The sequence below is a fragment of the Sceloporus occidentalis genome, unplaced genomic scaffold (genome assembly GCF_023333645.1).
Source record: "Sceloporus occidentalis isolate IW3139 unplaced genomic scaffold, rSceOcc1.0.p SCAF_134, whole genome shotgun sequence".
Lineage (NCBI taxonomy): Eukaryota > Metazoa > Chordata > Lepidosauria > Squamata > Phrynosomatidae > Sceloporus > Sceloporus occidentalis.
Genome location: NW_028317114.1, coordinates 1,593,187 through 1,614,707, shown reverse-complemented (window position 1 = coordinate 1,614,707; position 21,521 = coordinate 1,593,187). Strand labels below are relative to the sequence as shown.

Here is a 21,521-nt window from a genome sequence, read left to right as displayed (position 1 = left end):
GGCATCATTATATATTAAATATATTTAACTAGATCCAAAAAACTGAGGTATATATAGATGTTGACAACAAATATTGTGTCTTAATGCTTCTTACATAAAAAACCCCAGTAGCTGTGCTAAAATTGAATACCAGAACAATCTCACTTTTTGTATTCTATAACGGGCCCCTTTACAGCTTTGTCCTACTATTTAATTGAATGTTTCTAGTTCTATCCAGTTTTCTTCACTTTATTGAAAAACACATAAAATAAGTCATTCTTATGCCCATAGAGCCTGATTTCAATTGCTCATTTGTAATTGCTTTAGGCATGTGGCTTACCCGCTCTTACCAAGATATAGGAGGAAATGTTACTTCTAGATTGTAAGCTTGTTTGAGCAGGGCCCTCCTCACCTGTTGTCTCTGTAAGTCAAATTGTTATGTTAAATACTACTTGTTATGTCCCGTCTACCCATTGTACAGCGCTACGGAATTGGATGGCACTATATAAACAATAAATAAGAATAATAAAGAAGACAATACTGCCAACAAGATTAATAATGCCACTCATGTGAGTGCGTACTTATAAATGTATCTTCCGTATACACACTGCGCAAAGTTGGTATATTTGGAGACATCAAGGCTTGCTGATGCGGCTGTATATTATGCATTAATCATTGTTGATTTTTGCTGTTTTTTTTGTTTTTTGACAAGTAATTGTAATTTGCATTATGGCTGTCTTTCAGGTAGTTTTCCCATCGTAGTAAGCAGCTCCAGAAGATGTTGCGGGGTCTTGTTAACCATCCAGTAACCTCTTTGTGCTTCAGGCTAAGCTCTTCATATGTCAGACAAACACGGTAAGCTTATCCACATACCTCCCACTCCTCTTGCCCTCCTTCCAACATTGCCCTCTGGTATGCCTGTTCTGGATGTCATAAACAAACAGCTATATGTGATTACTTCATCCATAGTTCCCTATACTTTCTTATGGTAACTGAAACCTCAGTGCTTCAGTCCTTTCTGATGACTTTTATCAAGAGAAACACACTTCTATAGAATAATCCTGAACATAACAATTTTACTTTGGTATTTTGTTGGTTATACTGGATGAATGTTGAGAATTACTGGTTTTGATAGTGTGTATTTTCCCCTGATGATTTAATTAGGTATTTATTATGACTGCTATGCAGGACCAAGATGTTGTATGTGCAGCAATGTATTTTTATTTCCTGCTGCCCTAGGCCCAACCTAAGGGAGCGCTCACAACCAACACCTCCTCGGATGGCTTCTGCACCCATTAAAAAGTGTGCTGTAACGTTATGTGTCTTAATGGTGTGCAGCGCAGGATAACAAATGGCTTGATTACCCAATAGGGCAATCTGCCCACTGGTTTGCCAACAAGGGGATTCCTGCCCCACTAGAACCTGCCATCTTAGGCTTAGTCAGCCAATGCCAGGATATGTCACTGGGTTTGTGTGCCATATATATATATATATATATATATATATATATATATATATATATATATATATACATACACACACACACACGCACAGTGGATATAAAAAGTCTACACACCCCTGTTAAAATGCCAGGGTCTTGTGATGTTAAAGAATGAGACAAAGATAAATCACCTTTTGATTTTATTACAGCAATCAGTCTTTTTGGGTAGCAGTCTATTAGTATGGCACATCTTGACATGGCAATATTTGCCCACTCTTCTTTGCAAAAGTGCTCCAAATCTGTCAGATTGCGAGGACATCTCCTGTGCACAGCCCTCTTCAGATCACCCCACAGATGTTCAATTGGATTCAGGTCCAGGCTCTGGCTGGGCCATTCCAAAACGTTAATGTTCTTCTGGTGAAGCCATGCTTTTGGGGATTTGGATGTGTGCTATGGGTCGTTGTCGTGCTGAAAGGTGAACTTCCTCTTCATCTTCCTAATGAACGCCTGAAGGTTTGGTGCCAAAATTGCCTGGTATTTGGAACTGTTCATAAATCCCTCCACCCTGACTTAGGCCCCGGTTCCAGCTAAAGAAAACCAGCCCCAAAGCATGATGCTGCCACCACCATGCTTCACTGTGGGTATGGTGTTCTTTGCGTGATGTGCAATGTTGTTTTTGCGCCAAACATACCTTTTGGAATTATGACCAAAAAGTTCAACCTTGGTTTCATTAGACCATAACACATTGTCCCACATGCTTTTGGGGGACTTGATGTTTGTTTTTGCAAACTTCAGCCGGGCTTGGATGTTTTTCTTTGTAAGTAAAGGCTTCCGTCTTGCCACCCAACCCCATAGCCCATATGAAGAATACTGGACATTGTTGTCACATGTAGCACACAGCCAGTACTGCCAGAAATTCCTGCAGTCCCTTTAATGTTGCAGTAGGCCTCTTGTAAGCCTCTGACCAGTTTTCTTCTCTTCTTTTTATCAATTTTGGTGGGATGTCCAGTTCTTGGTAATGTCTCTGTTGTGCTATATTTTCTCCACTTGATGATGACTGTCTTCACTGTGTTCCATGGTATATCTAATGCTTTGGAAATTCTTTTGTACCCTTCTCCTGACTGATATCTTTCAACAATGAGATCCCTTTATTTGTGATTAATCAGAGTCACTTTAAATGATGGCAGGTGTGTAATGACTTATATTTAATGTGAGTTTGAATGTGATTGGTTAATTCTGAACACAGCCTCAGCCCCAGTTATAAGAGGGTGTGCGCACACTTATGCAACCAGGTTATTGTGAGTCTTTATTTTTTTCCCCTCAAAGATCTCCGTTTGTTTTGCAATTGAATTCTTCACGTTATAGGTCACATTAAAGGTGGAAAAAGTTTTGACATGATTTATCTTTGTCTCATTCTTTAACATCACAAGAACCTGGCATTTTAACAGGGGTGTTCTACACTGTATATGTGTGTGTGTGTATATGTGTATATATATATATATATATATATATATACACACACACACTCACAGACCACTTTATGAGGTACACCTGTTCAATTGCTTCTTAACACAAATAGCTAATCAGCCAATCACATGGCAGCAACTCAATGCATTTAGGCATGTAGACGTTGTCAAGACATTCAAATCGAGCATCGGAATGGGGAACAAAGGGGATTTAAGTGACTTTGAACGTGGCATGGTTGTTAGTGCCAGATGGGTTGGTCTGAGTATTTCAGAAACTGGTGATCTACTGGGCTTTACACGCACAACCTTCTCTAGGGTTTACAGAGAATGGTCCGAAAAATAGAAAATATCTAGTGAGCAGCAGTTGTGTGGACAAAAATGCCTTGTTGATGTCAGAGGAGAATGGGCAGACTGGTTTGAGATGACAGAAAGGCAACAGTAACTCAAATAACCACTCTTTACAACCAAGGTACACAGAATACCATCTCTGAACGCACAAGTCGAACCTTGAAGCAGATGGGCTACAGAAGCAGAAGACCACACCAGGTGCCAATCCTGTCAGCTATGAACAGGAAACTGAGGCTACAGTTCGCAATGGAAGAATGGAAGAATGTTGCCTGGTCTGATGAGTCTCGATTCCAGCTGCAACATTCAGATGGCAGGGTCAGACTTTGGCGTAAACTGCCTTCTATCAGTGGTTCTGGGTGGTGGTGGTGTAATGGTGTGGGGGACATTTTCTTGGCACACTTTGGGCCCCTTAGTACCAATCGAGCATAGTTTAAATGCGACGGCCTACCTGAGTATTGTTGCTGACCATGTCCATCCCTTTATGACCACAGTGTACCCACCTTCTGATGGCTACTTCGAGAAGGATAATGCACCATGTTGCAGAGCTCACACCATATCAAACTGGTTTCTTGAACATTACAATGGCCTCCATAGTCACCAGATTTCAATCTAATAGAGCACCTTTGGGATGTGGTGGAACGCAAGATTTGCATCATGGATGTGCAGCCGACAAATCCGCAGCAACTGGACCAAAATCTCAGAGGAACGTTTCCAGCTCCTTGTAGAAAGTATGCCACGGAGAATGAAGGCAAATGGGGTCCAACCCAGTACTAGCTAGGTGTACCTAATAAAGTGGCCAGTGAGTGTGTATAAAACTGGGGTTTTCCTACTGTTCTAAAAGAGGAGCATTACATAGGTTTCCCCAATCATAATATGCTACGGCCAGGATTTCATTTGATATTTCAAGGGAACACCCATTCAGTTTTCTGGAATTTTACTTTCTACACTAAGCATGCTCTTATGGTAGTAGTTCCAGCAGTAAAATGATGTGGCATAGGAAATCTGCTAAATCATAGCTATTTTAGGCAACTCTATGCCTTTTTTGGTATTTTAAAACATAATTACAGTGGCTATGGTAGTTGCTGTAAATATGCAAATGACAGTCTTTAGTCTTCATTTATATCCTCTATTATCTGCTCCTTATGAATTGCAGATTGATTTTCAGGAAAAGAGAAATTAAAGTTTAACTTAATTTTCTTTTTCTCAGTCTAAGCTGTTCTTGCTCTGTTAAAAACAAAAAAACAAAAACAAACATAATATGCATTGCATGGGAATAAACACTAGAAAAGGCACATGACTCGACAGTTGAAATATATTTCAGGTCATACAGCTAATTGTTTTGTAAACTATATTTTCCTATATTGTAGTACCCCTGAACTTGGTTGTTCAACTGGTTAATGAGGGGGGTATTTTATGTCGGCATTAAATGACAATGCATGAATCTAAAAGATTATTGTAAGATGTTTGGAATGAAGAACTACAAAGATAATCCAAACTGCATTTAGATAATAGTTTTGTTAATACTACTTTACAAATAAGCCAACAGATGTGTACATTTAGAGTATTCATTCGGGGTATACACTAATACACTTAGATGTCGTAAAACTGCTTAGGTAAATGGAGGGAATTACAGTGATTGATTTTGTGCATAAAACATAATTTTTCCTATTGCTTTTTGCAAACATTTGACTTAAAATAGACCGGCTTTAGATTTAAGCAATTTAATCACAAAACTTTTAGGATACCTAGTTGTTAATGTAACTAAATACTGTTGTTAAAATTACCTACAGCTTGTGCTTTTTCTTTGTCAACCAGTATTGGGATTTTTGGAGACATTTAGTTTAACATTTAAAAAAAGTGCATCAGGGAAGCTGATCAACCAGCTGCAGAGGCAGCACTATATAATCAGCTACCTGTTCTGAAAGTTTTCTCCCTTCTCTTCATTCCCCCATTTTGAATGGCTGCCTCAGCAACAGAGCAGAGGTAATATAATAGGGGCAAATCATTTTGCAGATCCCATGAAATGGAAATTACGATGCCTCTGCCCTTGGCATACATGCGCAGATCAGTGAGCACCACTACTTTGATGTATTCAAGGCACACAATGGTAAATATAAGAGTGACAAATCACTTTTACCATGGTCCTCAAACAATAAGGGGCTTATAATTACAGTGACTGGCCTAAAATCTAGACTTTTGTTTACTAAAAGATTGAGTGCTAAACCAGGGCACTGGTCATTGCAATTTTTGATGTATGTTTACCTCTGTTTACCTCTATGACATTTTAGTAGTTTATTTTTTGTTTTGCAGCTAAGATGTAGTAATCAAGAACTTCTGTGGATATTTATTTCAGCTATTTGTGTTTAGATGTAGTTTTTTTGTAGTCTAAAATGTGTAAAAGTTGAGCTTCACACCCCACTGAATTGCTTGGTAGTACTTTCCTATTGCTTTCAATGTTGATGTTAATAACCTCAGCCTTTAACCCCTTGATGACAATTGCCGGTCCGGGCACGTCACGGAAAATCAAGTCGTTAACGACAATTTACGTGCCAGGACTGGCAAAAATAGATCGCTTTCTGCACCTAAACGGCGTTGCCCCGGGGAGGGGCCAGAAAATTAGGCCCTGAAATCATTTAGTGGAAAAGTTAAGGTATTGTGTTGTTTAAAGGATTTCAAGGATTAGTCGTACTAAATTGTGGCTTCAGGCTTCCCATGTTGAATGATCAAGTATTGTATTGTCCAATAACAAAAGTATCATTCCATAGCACATTACTTTTGGCAATATATATATATATATATATATGTTTTTTCAGTGGTATGATTTAATGGTGGAAATTATTAATGCCCCCCCAGTTTGACTGTGGTATCTTGTGTGCCCCCCCTATATATTGTTTCTAGAATCGCCACTGATCTAATGTGTCATTGCTTAGATATGAACCTGTAGGGTCTATTCACTAAAGGGAGAGTTGCCAGGAGAGTAGGCTATAAACCAACAAATGGTTAAAATACATGTCTCTGAAAATGAGTAAACATTATGGTTTCAGCTTAGACCATGAATAGTCAAAATGAAGCTGCAAGGATGCCAAGTAAAATTTTAGCGGAGCATCATGGCAGTTGTAGTTTGCGAAGAGCTGGAGCGCTAACCTATTATTATTCTTTTTATAATTTTATTACAGGTGTTTATACACAAGATGTTTTTTTACCAAGGATACTTTTTACAGATTCCAGCTGCGAGTAACTAGGATTTGTGTAAAATATTAATGACATTCTTTGAGCTATTGTTTTTGATTCCGTTAAGCTGTATGTAACCGTATCAAATGCTATTGCTATTTTTTCTTTTTGTAGCTATCTGTTTGAATTAAAAGAAAATGATGACATTTGTCGCCAGGCCCTGAAATTAGGATCATTTTACCTCTTTCACAATTTATCTCCATTGGTCAAGAAATCAGACAATCGCTATTTTGTTCCAACAATAAGTGCTCAAGGTAATTTATGTTTAGTTGTAACAACGATGAGGTAACACACAGACAACTATATGTTTAAACTATTAGCATCTATAGTTCTTATCGCACCAACAGACTGCAGATTACCAGTTAGGTTCAAAACACACACTTAAGATGGGTTTAATTCGCTAAATGGTGAGTTGTCTGGTTAAAATGCTCATCTCACAACATAACTATACAAAAGGGTATCCACTGACTTCACTAAAGAGCCAATCCCAACATGTTTCTCCCCAGAAAGGGTTGGAGTTTTAGGAAAGCGCCCTAAATTAACTATGCATTATGCTGGGTCACCTCAGCCATTCTTGATGGAGAAGCTCACCGGGATAAAAATACATTTGCTTCCCAAACTTTACAAAATCAGATCCGGTCTCCTACCCTCTTTGAATTATACAGCTTTTGCATATCCAAGCTTGCATTGGTGATATAGCCTTGGTGGCATCTAAAACAAGCAACTGCCTGGACATTCCAACCGTGCATTTATTATTATTGTTATTAATATTATTTATTCTTTTATATAATGCCATTGTATTCTGTAGTGCTCTACAATGTTTTTCATTTTAGATTGAAATAAACATTGATAACAACATTGCTCAAAAGAGCCCTTTTGCTATTCAAAAATAGTTGCTTCAATTAGGATGCGTTTTTTTTTGGATTCCAGATTTACAAATTACCCTTAATAAGCATGGACAGGATGGGCAAAAGATTGAAGATGCAGTTCTGATCGGTTGTACAGACTCATGCATTGCACAGTTTGCAGTGGATCTTGGTAAGAAGTCTTTTAAGGTTTGGAACACATATATAATACATCAAAGTACAAAGCAGCATCCCATAATGGCAGATTTAGAGCCGTCAATGTCACATATATATTCCACGTACCCTTTAGATGTCTTACATCGCTTATAAAAGAGCCTTTTATGTTCTAAATGTTATATCTATATAAATTTGTGCATTCATTTTTCATGGAATATAATTATGTTAATAGTGTTTTTATTTTATATGCTTTAGGACTGTTGGAAAAATCTACTCTAGAAGCAGTGCTAGGTGGAAAATTTACCTACCTTCCAAAAGCGTTTATGCAACTGAGTGGGAAAGATGCTCCCCTATTAGCCCAGGTAAGGGTTGACCAATACTCTGCTTTACAAGCTTCAGAAAGAGGGGTTGTAAAGCCTATATCTTAAGACCATTAATTCCCATAAAAAATTTGGTTGTCAAGAAATGTACTTTCCATGTATTGTATAAAATTCCTCCCTTCTGGCAATATCATGCACCTGGCTAGCGCACGTGAGCAATGTCAGGTAGCAAGTTAGTGTATGAATTTTAAACTTAGAACTCTAGAGTACCATAAGCATATGATTAGCCTTTACAAAAAAAAATCCCACTTATCACTTTAACATAGCCTTTTGGGTTTAACACAGCTTTTTCACACGCACAAGTTTTGCTTTCATTTGAAAAAGCTAATTCTTTTCATCAGAGATGAGGTCAGGCATTCTGCTTTCTGGCAAGTTTCAGAAGAGTAGATGGAACAGTTCGTTGTCTGATGTGTAAAAAAGCAGAATAATGTGATAATGTATATGTAGTCATATTGGCCCAAGAATAAGGTGATGCCATTTATTGGGTTGCATGAGTAATTAGGAACCCCAAGGCTTCTTCTTCAGATGGAAGGCAAAAAAAACCTCTTAAGAAACACCTTTTCAGGAAGCCTGTAAGTTGACAGGTTAAACCCCACCTGCTACTGCATCACCTTTCTTAGTCTTACTGTTGTCATCAAGGGTCTCCAATCATTCCTTCTTACTCTTCAATCAGTCTGTACATATGTTTAATAATATTGTTAATTTGAACAATGTTTGCACTGGGGCACAGTTGAGCTGCAGGCACACCACAGCCACCTGCACTTCCATCTCTTTAGATTGTAAGTCCATCTGAGCAAGGGTCTTCTCACGTTTTGTTTTTGTAAGTTCAAATTGTTTTGATTCTTTTAATGTCCTTTTTACCCATTGTACGGTGCTGCAGAACATGATGGTAGTATATAAAATAATACAGTATTTGCTCGATTATAAGACTTTTTTCAGAGGTCATCTTATAATCAAATAGAGGTCTGATTATAAGACTAAAATCCAGATCCCCCGAAGCGCTGCAGGAGACCTGGATCCTCCTCTCTGGCTATGCGTGCAGACCACCTCCGCTGCTGCCGGCACTTCTGCTATGACTGAGCGCCAGCGTGGCATGACCTTCAGGTGCTCCACCATAGAAGCTTCGTCGGAAGTACTGGCCAGTACCGGTGGATGCGCTATGCGCGCAGACAACCTCCGCTGCTACCAGGGACTTCTATGACTGAGCACCGGAAGGTCACGTCACACCGGTGCTCCGTCATAGAAGTCTGGGGTAACAATGGAGGTTATCTGCGCACACCCAGCTGCATGGGGGGCAAGTCTGGGGATATATTGGTAAGTCTGGGGGGGCATATCAGGGGGCAGATTGGCAAATAGGGGGGATAAGGCATATCAGGGGGGAGTGGCATGGTAGAGTGTCATATAGGGTTATAAGGCATATAAGGGAGGCAGAGTGGCATATAGGGGGTATGAGGCATAGAGTGGCATATAAGGCATATCAGGGGGGAGCAGAGTTGCAAATCAGGGAGGCAGAGTTGCATATAGGGGGGTATAAGGCATATCTGGGGGGCAGAGTAGCAAGCCGTGGGGCAGATGTGCATGACTGGGGGGCAGGTTGGCAAATAAAAGTAAAAAAAAAATGCATTTTTACCATATAATTTAATAGTTCTTATAATATAGTATCATAGTTTTTATTAAGTATGAAAAAATAGTTTATATGAATTAATGTTTACTAGTAAAACATTTTACTATAGGGTAGTCTTATATTCAGGGCTTTCTTTTTTATCTAAATTAATATTCAAATTTTGGAGGTCATCTTATAATCGAGCAAATACAGTAGTAATAATCAACAAAACTGTAGCATGAGTAGACATTTGACTACGCTAGTTCCCATCATCTACTCTGAATATTTCACCACCATATATCCATTACTTAGCACATCCTTCTTCCCTGCTCTGGTATGACTCAATAAACCAGTTACCTATATCAGCATGAAATTTTGTATAGTTATTACGTGAGTTATACCAGGAGATCAAGGAATGTATATTTAACTTGCACACATTCAAAAGCCTGTGGGAACATATTTAGTAGAACAGTATAATGAATAGTTTTGCAAGTCCTGACGGAAGGGGCCTTTAAGTTCATAAATCTGTCTCTAGGCGATTCTAGGATGACTCTGCCAGTTGTTTTTTGTATGTCATTTATAACCTGAGGACAAGGAGGCTTGTTGGAACACACAGCATCTCATGGCTTGGGGCAAGAGTTTCTTTCATAGCTTCTACATTATTTGTTTTGGGTGGTTTTCCTCTAGCCTGGACTTGTTCTCAGCTCTGTTGTGTAGGTGCGGACATTGAGTGCCCTACTTTTTAATGCAAAACGCCAGCTGAATTTAGACATGCAGACTGTTCTAGACGCACACATCCCCCTTTTGACTTTGTAAACTATTCCATTTGAAATATTATAGTGATGTAATGCAGTAGTGATCCTTTAAAACAGCAACCAAATTTGTATCAGTGGGCCAATCTCCTGCACACTGCTGACCCCTATGGTAATGATTTTTGTAATCATTTGTGGTGAAAACATAACTGCTGGGAATGAATGACCTTTTAGATAACATTTATTTAGTTCCAGCGGATTCTCTAGCGCTGTTATACCATTACATAAGTTATGGTGGGTAAAGGTGATGGAAAACCCTTACACTAAAATTTAGGGGTATGTAGACGCATTATTAAACACTCTTCTACAGACAACAGACAAGCCAGAAGGCTTGTTTTTCCCTCAGAAATCTCATGGTGCTGCCACAACCACAAGGGATTCTGGGTAGGCGCATGCAAATAAGGCCAACAATGATACCTTTTCCCTCTATATCCACTTTATACATGGATCCCTTGAACGTAATTGCCCGCTGTACATTCAGCTGTCCATGAGTGGTGATCTGGCTATTGGCTGATATAGGCTGTCCTGTACAGCGGACACAAAAGATTTTACAAACTTTACTTGTGTAGTCCATATCCTAACTGCCCCGACTGTAAAAAAAAAACAAAAACAAAAACAAAAAAAAAAAGAAAGAAAGAAAGAAACACTTCTATTTTAATGCTAACCGTGAGAATATCATACATTTACTGGTTCTTCTCCACCATAAAACATTTTACATAAATTACACAAATGTGTCAGTTTCATCATTAAACATAGCTAACTATATCTTAGGTGGACCTTAGTACCTCAAGGCTAGACATCATGTATTGTAAGAAGCGCTGCGTAAATTGTTGGTGCTATATAAATAAAAGATTATAATAATAATAATAATAATAATAATAATACCATATTTGCCATAACCTGCCCCCCCAGATATGCCTTATACCCCCCATATGCCACTCTGCCACCAGATATGCCCTATACCACCTATATGCCACTCTGCCGTCCTGACATTCCTTTTAACCCCCTATATGCCAATCTGCCTCTCTGGTATTCCTTTTAACCCCCTATATGCCACTCTGCCTATAGAAAACCCTTATACACCCCCCATATGCCACTCTTACCCTCCCCCAACTTACCAGTGCATCCCTAGACTTCTCCCCGTGCTTCAGATTCTCTGGTGTGTAGTGGTGACAGCCGGTGGAGTTCTGCGTGATGCACTCAGGCAACCTCTGCCACTGCCGGCACTTCCGCCGGGGCCTTTATGAATGAGCATCGGAAGGTCATGTGACGCCGGTGCTCCGACATAGAAGCCCCGGCAGAAGAACCGGCAGCAGTGGAGGTTGTCTGCACGCATTGCGCAGATGTGCAGCGGCTGCCAGAGAGGCGGATCTCTTAGTCTTGTAGTCAGACCTCTATTTGAGGGCTGATTAGAAGACGACCTTTGCTCTGAAAAAAACCTTGTAATTGAGCAAATACGGTAATAATAATAATAATAACCAGGTAGCCATTTAGCTTTTGGGTGTTGCTCATCTGTTTGTTTTGTTCGTGCCTTATAGAGGCATTCAGCAACATAAAAAAATGTCAGGGATCCTGTTTGATCACTCCTAGCATATATAACTTGTCACAAAAGGGGATAAAAAGAGCTTGGACCGTTACTTGCAGGCTACCCTCTCCTAGTCTCTTACCAACACAAAGAAAAATACAAATAAAATAAAACGGCTTAACACAGGTCCATGTTATACAGTAGCCCCCCAAGGATTCTCGGAGTAGAAACTGATCATTATCTACTGTTAATGACATTTGTAATTTTTCATTAATGTAAGGACCGGGGCTATTTTACTCTACAGGACCAGGGCATTTTTCATTGTTTTTTGCTTTGTCTTTCTTTCAAATGTGTGTGTGTGTGTGTGTGTGTGAGTGTGTGTATATATATATAGATATAGATATAGATGCATATATATATGCAACAAACTTGGTCCTGATGAAAGTCTAATAAACAGACTGAAACGTTGATTAGGAAACTGCAGTTTCTGGAGTGATTATTTAAAGAAGTCCCTGGAGTGCCGGTAACTATTTTTGGATGTTATATATAGATATAGATATAGATGCATATATATATGCAACAAACTTGCAGAAATCTGCTGTTCGGGTTAGTTGGTAATATAAAATCTTCCAAAAAGATATGTATACATAGATATGTATGTTATAGTAACAAAGTTCATGTATACATTTAATTAAATCATGCACTGGTAGTATTAGGATAGAGGTGTGCAGCCCCCTCCCATACTAACTATGGATTAGGCAGGAACACAGCCCTAGTATGAAGCCAGTCAAGATTGCCAGGGTTGGCCATTCTAAACAACAGTTTTAAATGCTTATTTTGCTTTTAGGCTCATGGTTTGTAAATCAGAAGCCACAAGAAGCTAAGAAGAGCACAGACCCCCATAGAGCTCAGTTAGCTTCAAAAGTTATATCATCATAGGAGTAATCGTCTAGAATAAAGATATTTTAAAGGTTACTATTTTTTCATGGCATCATTCATAGAAATTTTTTTAAGCAGAAACACTACTGTTCAAAGGTTTGGGGTTATGCCAAACAAAGACATTTCTAGCTGTAACATACCGGTAATTCCAAAAGGGTTTCCTAATGATCGATTAGCCTTTTAAATTAAAACTTGGATTAGCTAACACAATGTACCATTGGAACACAGGAGTGATGGTTGCTGATAAATGGCCTCTGTACATATATGAAGATATTCCATTAGAAATCCATTTGTTTTCAGCTACAATAGACATTTATTTTTTTTACAATGTTTATTATATTTCTGACCCATTTCATGTTATTTTAATTGATAGAATTTGCTTTTCTAAAAAAAAAATATCACACTTTTTCTTGGACTGCTTACAATTTGCCAACCTTTGCAGGCACAAGCACTGCTCCGCTGGCACGACACTCATCAGTTCTGCAGCAAAACAGGTAAACCAACTGTAAAGAATGTGTCTGGGAGCAAACGCGTTTGCAGTACAAATGGAATGATTTATTACCCACAGGTAAGTTAATTGCTTCAGGAACACTCATCCTTACATTAGTTAGTGTTCAATAGAAAGCAGGTAGCCAGCATAAGCTAATATTCCCACAAATACATTCAAAAGGATTCTGGTATACAGTTTTCGTCAAATATTCTGTATTAAGACCACAAATTTAACCATTCATCTAATCAGGATAAAGATATTTATGTGTCTTTTGTAGCATGGCCTTCATTCCAAAAAGCATATAACTATCTAACTTGATTGGGAATTGCCAAGGAACTCTATTGGGTTATTTAACAATATATTGTTATTATATTTGGATTAATTAACAATGCTCTATGACTGCTGTTTATATTTTTTATGTATTGCTTTTTAACTGTGCAAAGTGTTTTGGAAGCTTTTTGTTATATCTTCCTTTTTGCCAACCAAACACGAGCTTAAGGTCTGATTTTTGTTGGATTTTGGAGTGGAAAGTTAAGTGTATAATATTGCAGAATAGACTATTTCAAACCGCACACCTATGACTTTTCAGTGCTGTAGGCTGTTCACGGACATGTTTGACACTGAGTAGTAATTCATAGGCGTACCGTTTAAATGGTCAGTCTGGCAGCCTTATTAGTGTAATATCACCAGGTGCAAGTGTGATCATTAAACACGGCCTTATGTCACTAACACTTAGTTTACTTATGACTTTCACAAAATATACTTGAATAATACCAGCTTGGTTTAACTTGCCCATTATTTCTGGTGTGCAGGTCTATTTATACCTACTAAATAACTATTTACTACTTAACTATATATTTTTGCAAGTGAAGATATCCCAGACTTCTAAGCTAGGTTTACTTGATGCAGATATTTTCACAGGATTATCAAAAAGTTTTTGTTTTTTTGTGTTTTAGATGTCTCCAGTTGTTATCACTTTGGTGTCTTATAAGAACCGCTGCCTGCTTGCACGCCAGGAGAGCTTCCCAGCTGGGATGTACACTGCTCTCTCTGGCTTTTGTGACATTGGTAGGTATATCTTTATGTAGGTAGGTAGGGAAAGAGAGAACTTGGGGCTTGGATCATATGTAGTATTAGACCAGGGAACACGTTATGTTGCTGAGGGAAATCTATTACAGGTCTACTTATGGTAATGGAAATTGTAATAATGTGCTAATATGCAATGTATAACACAGTACAAGACTGATCCAAACATTCTCTTGCCCTCTTTGTAAAATGCCTCGGGTATTAGAGGTCTGTTCATGCCTCTATTGACATCTGTTTTTAACCAGATTTATTTGGTTGACTTTTGGGTATTAATTTCCCACAACTATTTTACCAGCATTACACTTTTGGTATTACTTTTTTTAATTCCAGGTGAGACTCTAGAGGATACCATTCGAAGAGAGGTGGCGGAGGAAGTTGGGTTGGAGGTAGAGTCCCTTAGATATTCTGGATCCCAGCACTGGCCATTTCCCAATAGCTCTCTAATGGTGGCCTGTCAGGCAACAGTGCAGCATGACGAGGTGAGTATTCACTACAATATGAAACTGTAATCACAATGAGAGCATTTTGTACATTTTTATTTTAAGAATGGAAAGGCTGTGTGCTACCAAAGAGGCATGTGCTTTTTTGTAAAAATATTCTGATGCCACTGATGATGTGTCTGATTTTGACATGGCTCATCTCTAGTAAAGCCCCCCAGTAAAGAAGACCCATCTATGGACAAGGTCCCTAGAGCTGGCTGTTTGCCACATATTCCCCCTACCGACCCCAGCATTCATTCTGATATCTCCAATTTTAGCTTATGTCAGTTTATGGGACTGTTCATGGGTGAATTTGAATTACATTTTTATTACGTTTCCTAAGGGAAGGTTACATTTGGTGCAATAAAAAGCAACAAAAATGTTTCAAAAACCAAGAGTTGAGCCATAAGAACAAAGAGGGATAGCAAAGAGAATAGGAAAAGAGTGTGTCCCTAGATAGTGTCCACATGATCCCAAATTGGTGCAAAGCTATTGATGAGGTGATTTCTTGGAGTAAGTGGTTTTCCAGGATTTTCAGTGTTTCCAAATTGCATCTGCGGGACCCATCAGGGTTGCCCACTATCTATTTAGATTTTTGTTTTGGTACTAGAACTGCTGGCAGTCAATATAAGATCATAATTATATTGAAAAACATCAGAGGCATCAAAATAGGATCACAGGACCATAGAAACTGACGATATTCTCCTGGAAATGGATGACCCCAAGAACTCACTGCCACCACTTGACCAATCCACTAAAATTTCCTACTACCGCAACAACTCAGGGAACACACAAGCTCTATCTCTTAATATTCCGGAGCCTGTTCTGAGGAACTCAAAGCCACATATCATTTCGACTGGAGAACAGTCTATAAAATATTTGGGCATCTTTATCACAAATTCTCCACACTCCCCGGTTAAGCAAAATTTCCCAAAGCTATGATCTACGTTTATTGAATGATCTGGAAACATGGAAACCTCTATCTTCTAACATCTATTCTTTCTTGGACGGGTAGAATAGCCGTGGCTAAGATGGTTGCCCCGAATACTCTACTTCTTTCGTACACTCCATAAATATATATATACATCGAATAACTATTAATCTTTTCAATCATTAATACAAAAAGTCATATGAAATAGGTGATAACTTTTGAGAGGTAATATAATCTCAAACTAATCTGTACACTGCCCAGCTCCTTGCAACTAATACAGCATCTGATATGGCAATATTCCTAGAATTGCACTTGTGTGTGCAGGTTAGAAAGAAATTCTGGGAACTCATCAAGATAATGATGATAATAAATTGGCCTTTCTTAAGATCCTACTGAAGCATAGACCCATTTTCAACATTAGTTTTTTCCAAAGACCATGACACTTGTTAACCCCTTAATGAATAAAGGGTACCACTTGTATGTAGATAGTTATTACGCAGGTGTCCCTTTGTTCAAGCTCCTTTTGGTCTAGATACTGTAACTTGTTATACCTTCAGATAAAACTGCAAATGATTAAAAAAAAAACTTTGATGCCATGATAAAACTGGGGGACATCATTAGAATTTCGTTTCCCAGCCGCTTTGCTCGGACTAAATTTGGGTACATTTTTTAATTCAGGAACGACATTCAGGGGCGTTCCCAAAGGAAGAGGTCCCTACCATCTCCTGGACTCACCTTTCACCTACGCAGCACCATGTCAAGGTTAAGGAAGAGGTCGCACTCAATTTTGTACTGCAGGACCACCAGCAACAGCAGCACTGCACCAATGGATAAACATAACCAGCAGCATACTATCGGAATCAATTTCTCCCAAAATTGGACCAGCTGGATTAATTGATCCCTTCGAGTAAGGAAGGTGAAATGGCAGCAGCAAGGCAGTGGTGGTAGGTAGACGCACTTATCCAGCCCCACTTGGAGCAGCACTGAATTTCCCCCAAATTACTAAAGACGTTCAAAAAGTTTACACACTTGTTATAACCCAAAAACAAATTACATCACTTTTCTACATAGTCCCCTTCCTTTGTGATGCAATTTTCCCAACGTCATGCCAACTTTTTACTAGAAGAAGGTCAACATCAAGTTTACTGCCGACGGTTGCGTCTTGAATTTCTTTGCTACAGGAGATGATGGATGCTTCCGCTACATGCTCTGCTGCTCGCTTTTGGGCTCGTAATGGTGAACCCATGTTCTGCAGAAAATCATCACATTCTTCACAATAATTCTTATGCTCCTCTGTCAGGTGTTTAGGAACCCACCTGGCACACACTTTACTGAACTAAAGGCTGTCATGAATCAGGGTATAGGCAGATCCAGCACTCACATTCAGCTTTCCTGCAACCTCTTCAACTGTTACTCTTCTGTTTTCACAAATCAGTTCCTGGGTTCTTTTTTTCATTCCTTGTGGTCATGGCTGTAGCTGGCCATCCGGAGCACTCTGCATCCATCACCCCAGTATGACAGAACAATGTTCCTCTTTGGTGCAACCATCTTAACCCAAGGCTAAAAATCCTTATACTAAACTGCAACGGCAGCCGGCTTGCCAGACAGAACATGACAAGGGGCTCAGGCAACCACTTGCCCTCTTTAAAGCTGCTCTCCATATATGCCAAGGGCCTGCAGCTTTCTACTCCGGACCTAATTTGTTCCTGACAACAGGGAGTTACATGACCCTGCGGCAAAAGTGAAGATATACACACATATGTTTGCTTGTGTAAGCATTTGTGTGTGTTGGCATGGATCTGTAAGTGTTGGGGGAAGGCAAAGATGGCACAGGCTGGCTATTTGGGTCATTGACAAGCTGGTGGCAAAGATGCAACTGAAAAGCTGTTTGAGGGCACTGACAAGTTCTTTGAGAAAAGATGACACAAACAACTGGGGGCAAAGATAATACCAGAACTGATAAGCTGTTTGGCGGTAATGATGGCACAGACACGCTGTTTTGGGGGACATGGCTTTTTTGGGGAGGTGGCACCAGGGCCCCTTTAGTTTCTTCTTACTCCTCTGGCCATATCTCATCATTACTAATACTAATACATGCTATAAGAAGGTTGTAATATACATTATGCACATTGGAACCCATAATCTAGTTTTTAAAAAGGCAAACTCCAACAAAAAATCCATGGTTTTGTAATTCCATCTCTAGTTAATCAGCAGGATTTTGGTGCAAGATGATCCTGGTCCTTCAGTATCTCCAGGAAACCTTGCTAGAATTGGGCCTGCAGTTTTTGCTATGCAAAAGGGTACCAGAAGGACACAACTTATGACTGCCCTGATTGCCCTAATGGGCCTGGTCTGAAAATTAATATTTTATATATTATATATTTTCTCCAGCCACATGGTTAACGTTGTACTTTTAATCTTATAATTTACTTTAAGGGTAAATTCAGTTATCCTTATGACATAAATAATTGGTCCATGAGCATACTATGTTTTACATAAAGTGGAAAAACGGCTGAATATAATTTGATGATTTAAAGTTTCCCCAAAACATACTCAACCTTCTGCATCAGCTCAGGTCATGCTAGCAAACACAAATTTGTGTTTTTATTCTGCAGATAGGCTGCTCAAGAAGTCCAAAGCAACGTTGCAATGCATGCGTATAAAACACCAAAAAATAAAGTTCCTCCAAAAGTTGTATTCATCAAAAAATAATGTAGTATGAATATGGATAAAAGAAAGCACTTCTTCTGCTGAAAAACACAAAACAAAATATAGTTTGTGTGGACTCAATAATTGAGAAATTATGGTTGAAGGAAGACATAGCAAACACACACAATTTGGTCCACATCTGTAGTGTAAAACAGCCCTGATCCTGAAGGGGTTCAAATGCTTTGCACATGTATGGAATAAAATGTAGTAGAGAAACCTTCCATAGTTACGCAATATATATACTCATGACTGCTAACAAAACTGAAAAACTATAAATGCTGCATGAGAATTGACTTAAGTTTACCTTTCTATTTTGGAAATTTTTAATATTTCTTACAGGATTTCTCATGAGATGGTGATTATTAAATGAATGCTCCCAAAATTGATTTTATGGATTACTAATAATCACATGCATGGATTCTGTATTTCTGATCCTAGAACAAAATTGCCGGCCCCAAACAGTGTCTGGGAGATATTTATGAAAAACTGACGTTGCGGGAAAGCTGCAATTTTAATTTAAGACCTTCATAATGGATTATGAGTTTTATTCTTCAATAAGGTTTGAGTTGGCCCTGCTTAATGCATAGTTCAATCACTGTTGCGGAGCTACAACTCCAGTGACACTCAGTAGTACATAGCAAACGTTCATTACTGGATAGATGAAGGGGCGATATCGGAGTTGTAGTGAATCTGAAGCAGCCAGTGAACAGCCTCCGGTCTATGTTGTGGTGTTTGGTTTACACACCAAGGTACATTTAGGGTGATATGTATATCTATCTATATATATATATATATATATATATATATATATATATATATATATATATATATATATAATAAAATAATATACTTGGCCTGTGTGGTTTCACTTCTTTACAACATACGGTTGTGTGTTTATTTTACACAGCTGAATGTGAATAGATCAGAGCTGGAAGCTGCCAGGTGGTTCACTTTGGATGAAGTGGAGGAAGCTTTACAGAGGGACATTGTGCACACGAAGAATGAGAATGGCACTGTACCTATCTGGGTGCCACCCAAGTGGGCAATAGCCCATCATCTGATCCAGGAATGGGTAAAGGAGCAGAAATCTCTTAAGCATGGTAACTCGGATAATGCTATCAACGGCCCCGTCAATAGACTACAATATGTCCCTACTTAATAGTTAGATAGTATTGTCCAGGGGACATTCTCTGGTGCTTTTAAACCTATTGGTTTTAATTTTGTTTAATATGGTTTTAATGTTGTTAAACAGTTACATATAAAAAATTACATATTTTATCTTCCTAGATTAATGAAGTGTTTCATTTTGGCAAGGGCTTAAATGTGGTGGGAAAACCATTATTTTAAAACATCAGTACCTCAAGTTAAATAGAGATGTAAATGTTATCAGACCTCAGATTATTTATATAAAAGGGGGCAATTTGTTGTCGCCTGTGTGATGTGTTAGTTACCATCTTTGACATTTTAGTAGTCTTCTGTATAACAAAGTTTGGGTTTTGTATCTTATTTGTCCAAGTTTGCTTCTGTTTCTTTGCCACTGTCGTTATCAGCTCTCTGTAAAACGCTGGGGCTTCTTGCAATCACGTTTTAAAACAATTACATAACTGCCCCTAAATTAACCCCAAACACCCCATTAACTATAACTGCCCCTAAATTAACCCCAAACACCCCATTAACTATAACTGCCCCTAGATTAACCCTAAACACCCCATTAACCATAACTGCCCCTAAATTAACCCTAAACACCCTATTAACCATAACTGCCCCTAGATTAACCCTAAACACCCCATTAACTATAACTGCCCCTAAATTAACCTAAACACCCCATTATTATTATTATTATTATTATCTATTTATATAATGCCAACAGTTTACACAGCACTTAATACAATACATAAATTCAAGGGATATGACAAGACAAGAATTGACAGACTAAGACAAACCGATACATTTGGTGGAGAGAGCCCTGTTCGCAAATTTACAGTCTGGAGGGCCATACCTGCCCCAAAATTAACCCTAAACACCCCATTGACCATAACTGCCCCTAGATTAACCCTAAACACCCCATTAACCATAACTGCCCCTGTATTAACCCCAAATACCCCATTAACCATAACTGCCCCAAAATTAACCCCAAACACCCCATCAACCATAACTGCCCCTAAATTAACCTAAACACCCCATTAACCATAACTGCCCCAAAATTAACCCTACACCCCATTAACCATAACTGCCCCTAAATTAACCCTACACCCCATTAACCATAACTGCCCCTAAATTAACTTTCAGGAGCCCAAATATTAATTTTATACTCACAGTAGCCGTGTGAATGCCAATGGGCGGGGCCAATCGTCAGTGACTGCAGGGAGGGACTGGGAGAAAGGAAGGGGCGGGGCCAATCGTCAGTGACTGTAGGGAGGGACTGGTAAGTAGGAACTGCTGTGAGTCACAAACGGATTATAAAACGAGGGGTATTTTAGGGAGCATTTGCTCTGAAAAAAAACCCTCATTTTATAATCGATAAAAATCGATTCAATGAATTTCATTATCGATTTTATCGATTAGTTGTTGCAGCCCTACATTTCAGCGACACCCTTTAAGCTGATCATTGATTTTGAAAAATAAAAATAAAATGCACTTTTAGATATGGTTTGCCTTGACCTTTATTGTTTGACTGTTTTGGGGTTAAACACTATTAATGTCAAATATTTTCTTAAAAAATGATTGCCAAAACAAGACATTTGTTTAATGTGCGTACACAAACTCCACAAGAGTCGCTCCTCTTCCCCCTTCCTCTCTACAGACGGCCAAAGACGCAGCGCTTGGGTCAGATAGGAGGTGATAATACTGGTGGATTTTGGCGTGTTTGTGGCGAGTGTATGGCGGGAAGTGGTAGCCAATCCAGAGTGAGTAGGTTCTGAACGGCCCAATCACGATGTCAGTGCGGATAATGCCTATTTGGCAAGAGACGGTTGTAACGGCACATATATATATATATAAACACGGTGCATTTTAACGAAGACACAACATTGCTAAGCTAAAACCGCTGACTTTCCACATTTCTGGTCCTGGTGCGAGCC

The 21,521-nt window shown here is 38.9% G+C and overlaps 1 protein-coding gene across 1 annotated transcript; it reads left to right on the top strand.

Moving 5' to 3' along the window:
* Positions 1–757: 757 nt before the first annotated feature.
* Positions 758–19,600, top strand: LOC149281355 (NAD(P)H pyrophosphatase NUDT13, mitochondrial-like). The gene is made up of 8 exons (XM_089499399.1): positions 758–834; positions 6,580–6,719; positions 7,396–7,503; positions 7,743–7,849; positions 13,189–13,314; positions 14,193–14,304; positions 14,653–14,801; positions 19,349–19,600. The coding sequence occupies exons 1-8, from the start codon at positions 758–760 to the stop codon at positions 19,598–19,600; spliced, it is 1,071 nt and encodes a 356-aa protein (XP_089355525.1).
* The last annotated feature ends 1,921 nt before the right edge of the window (positions 19,601–21,521 follow it).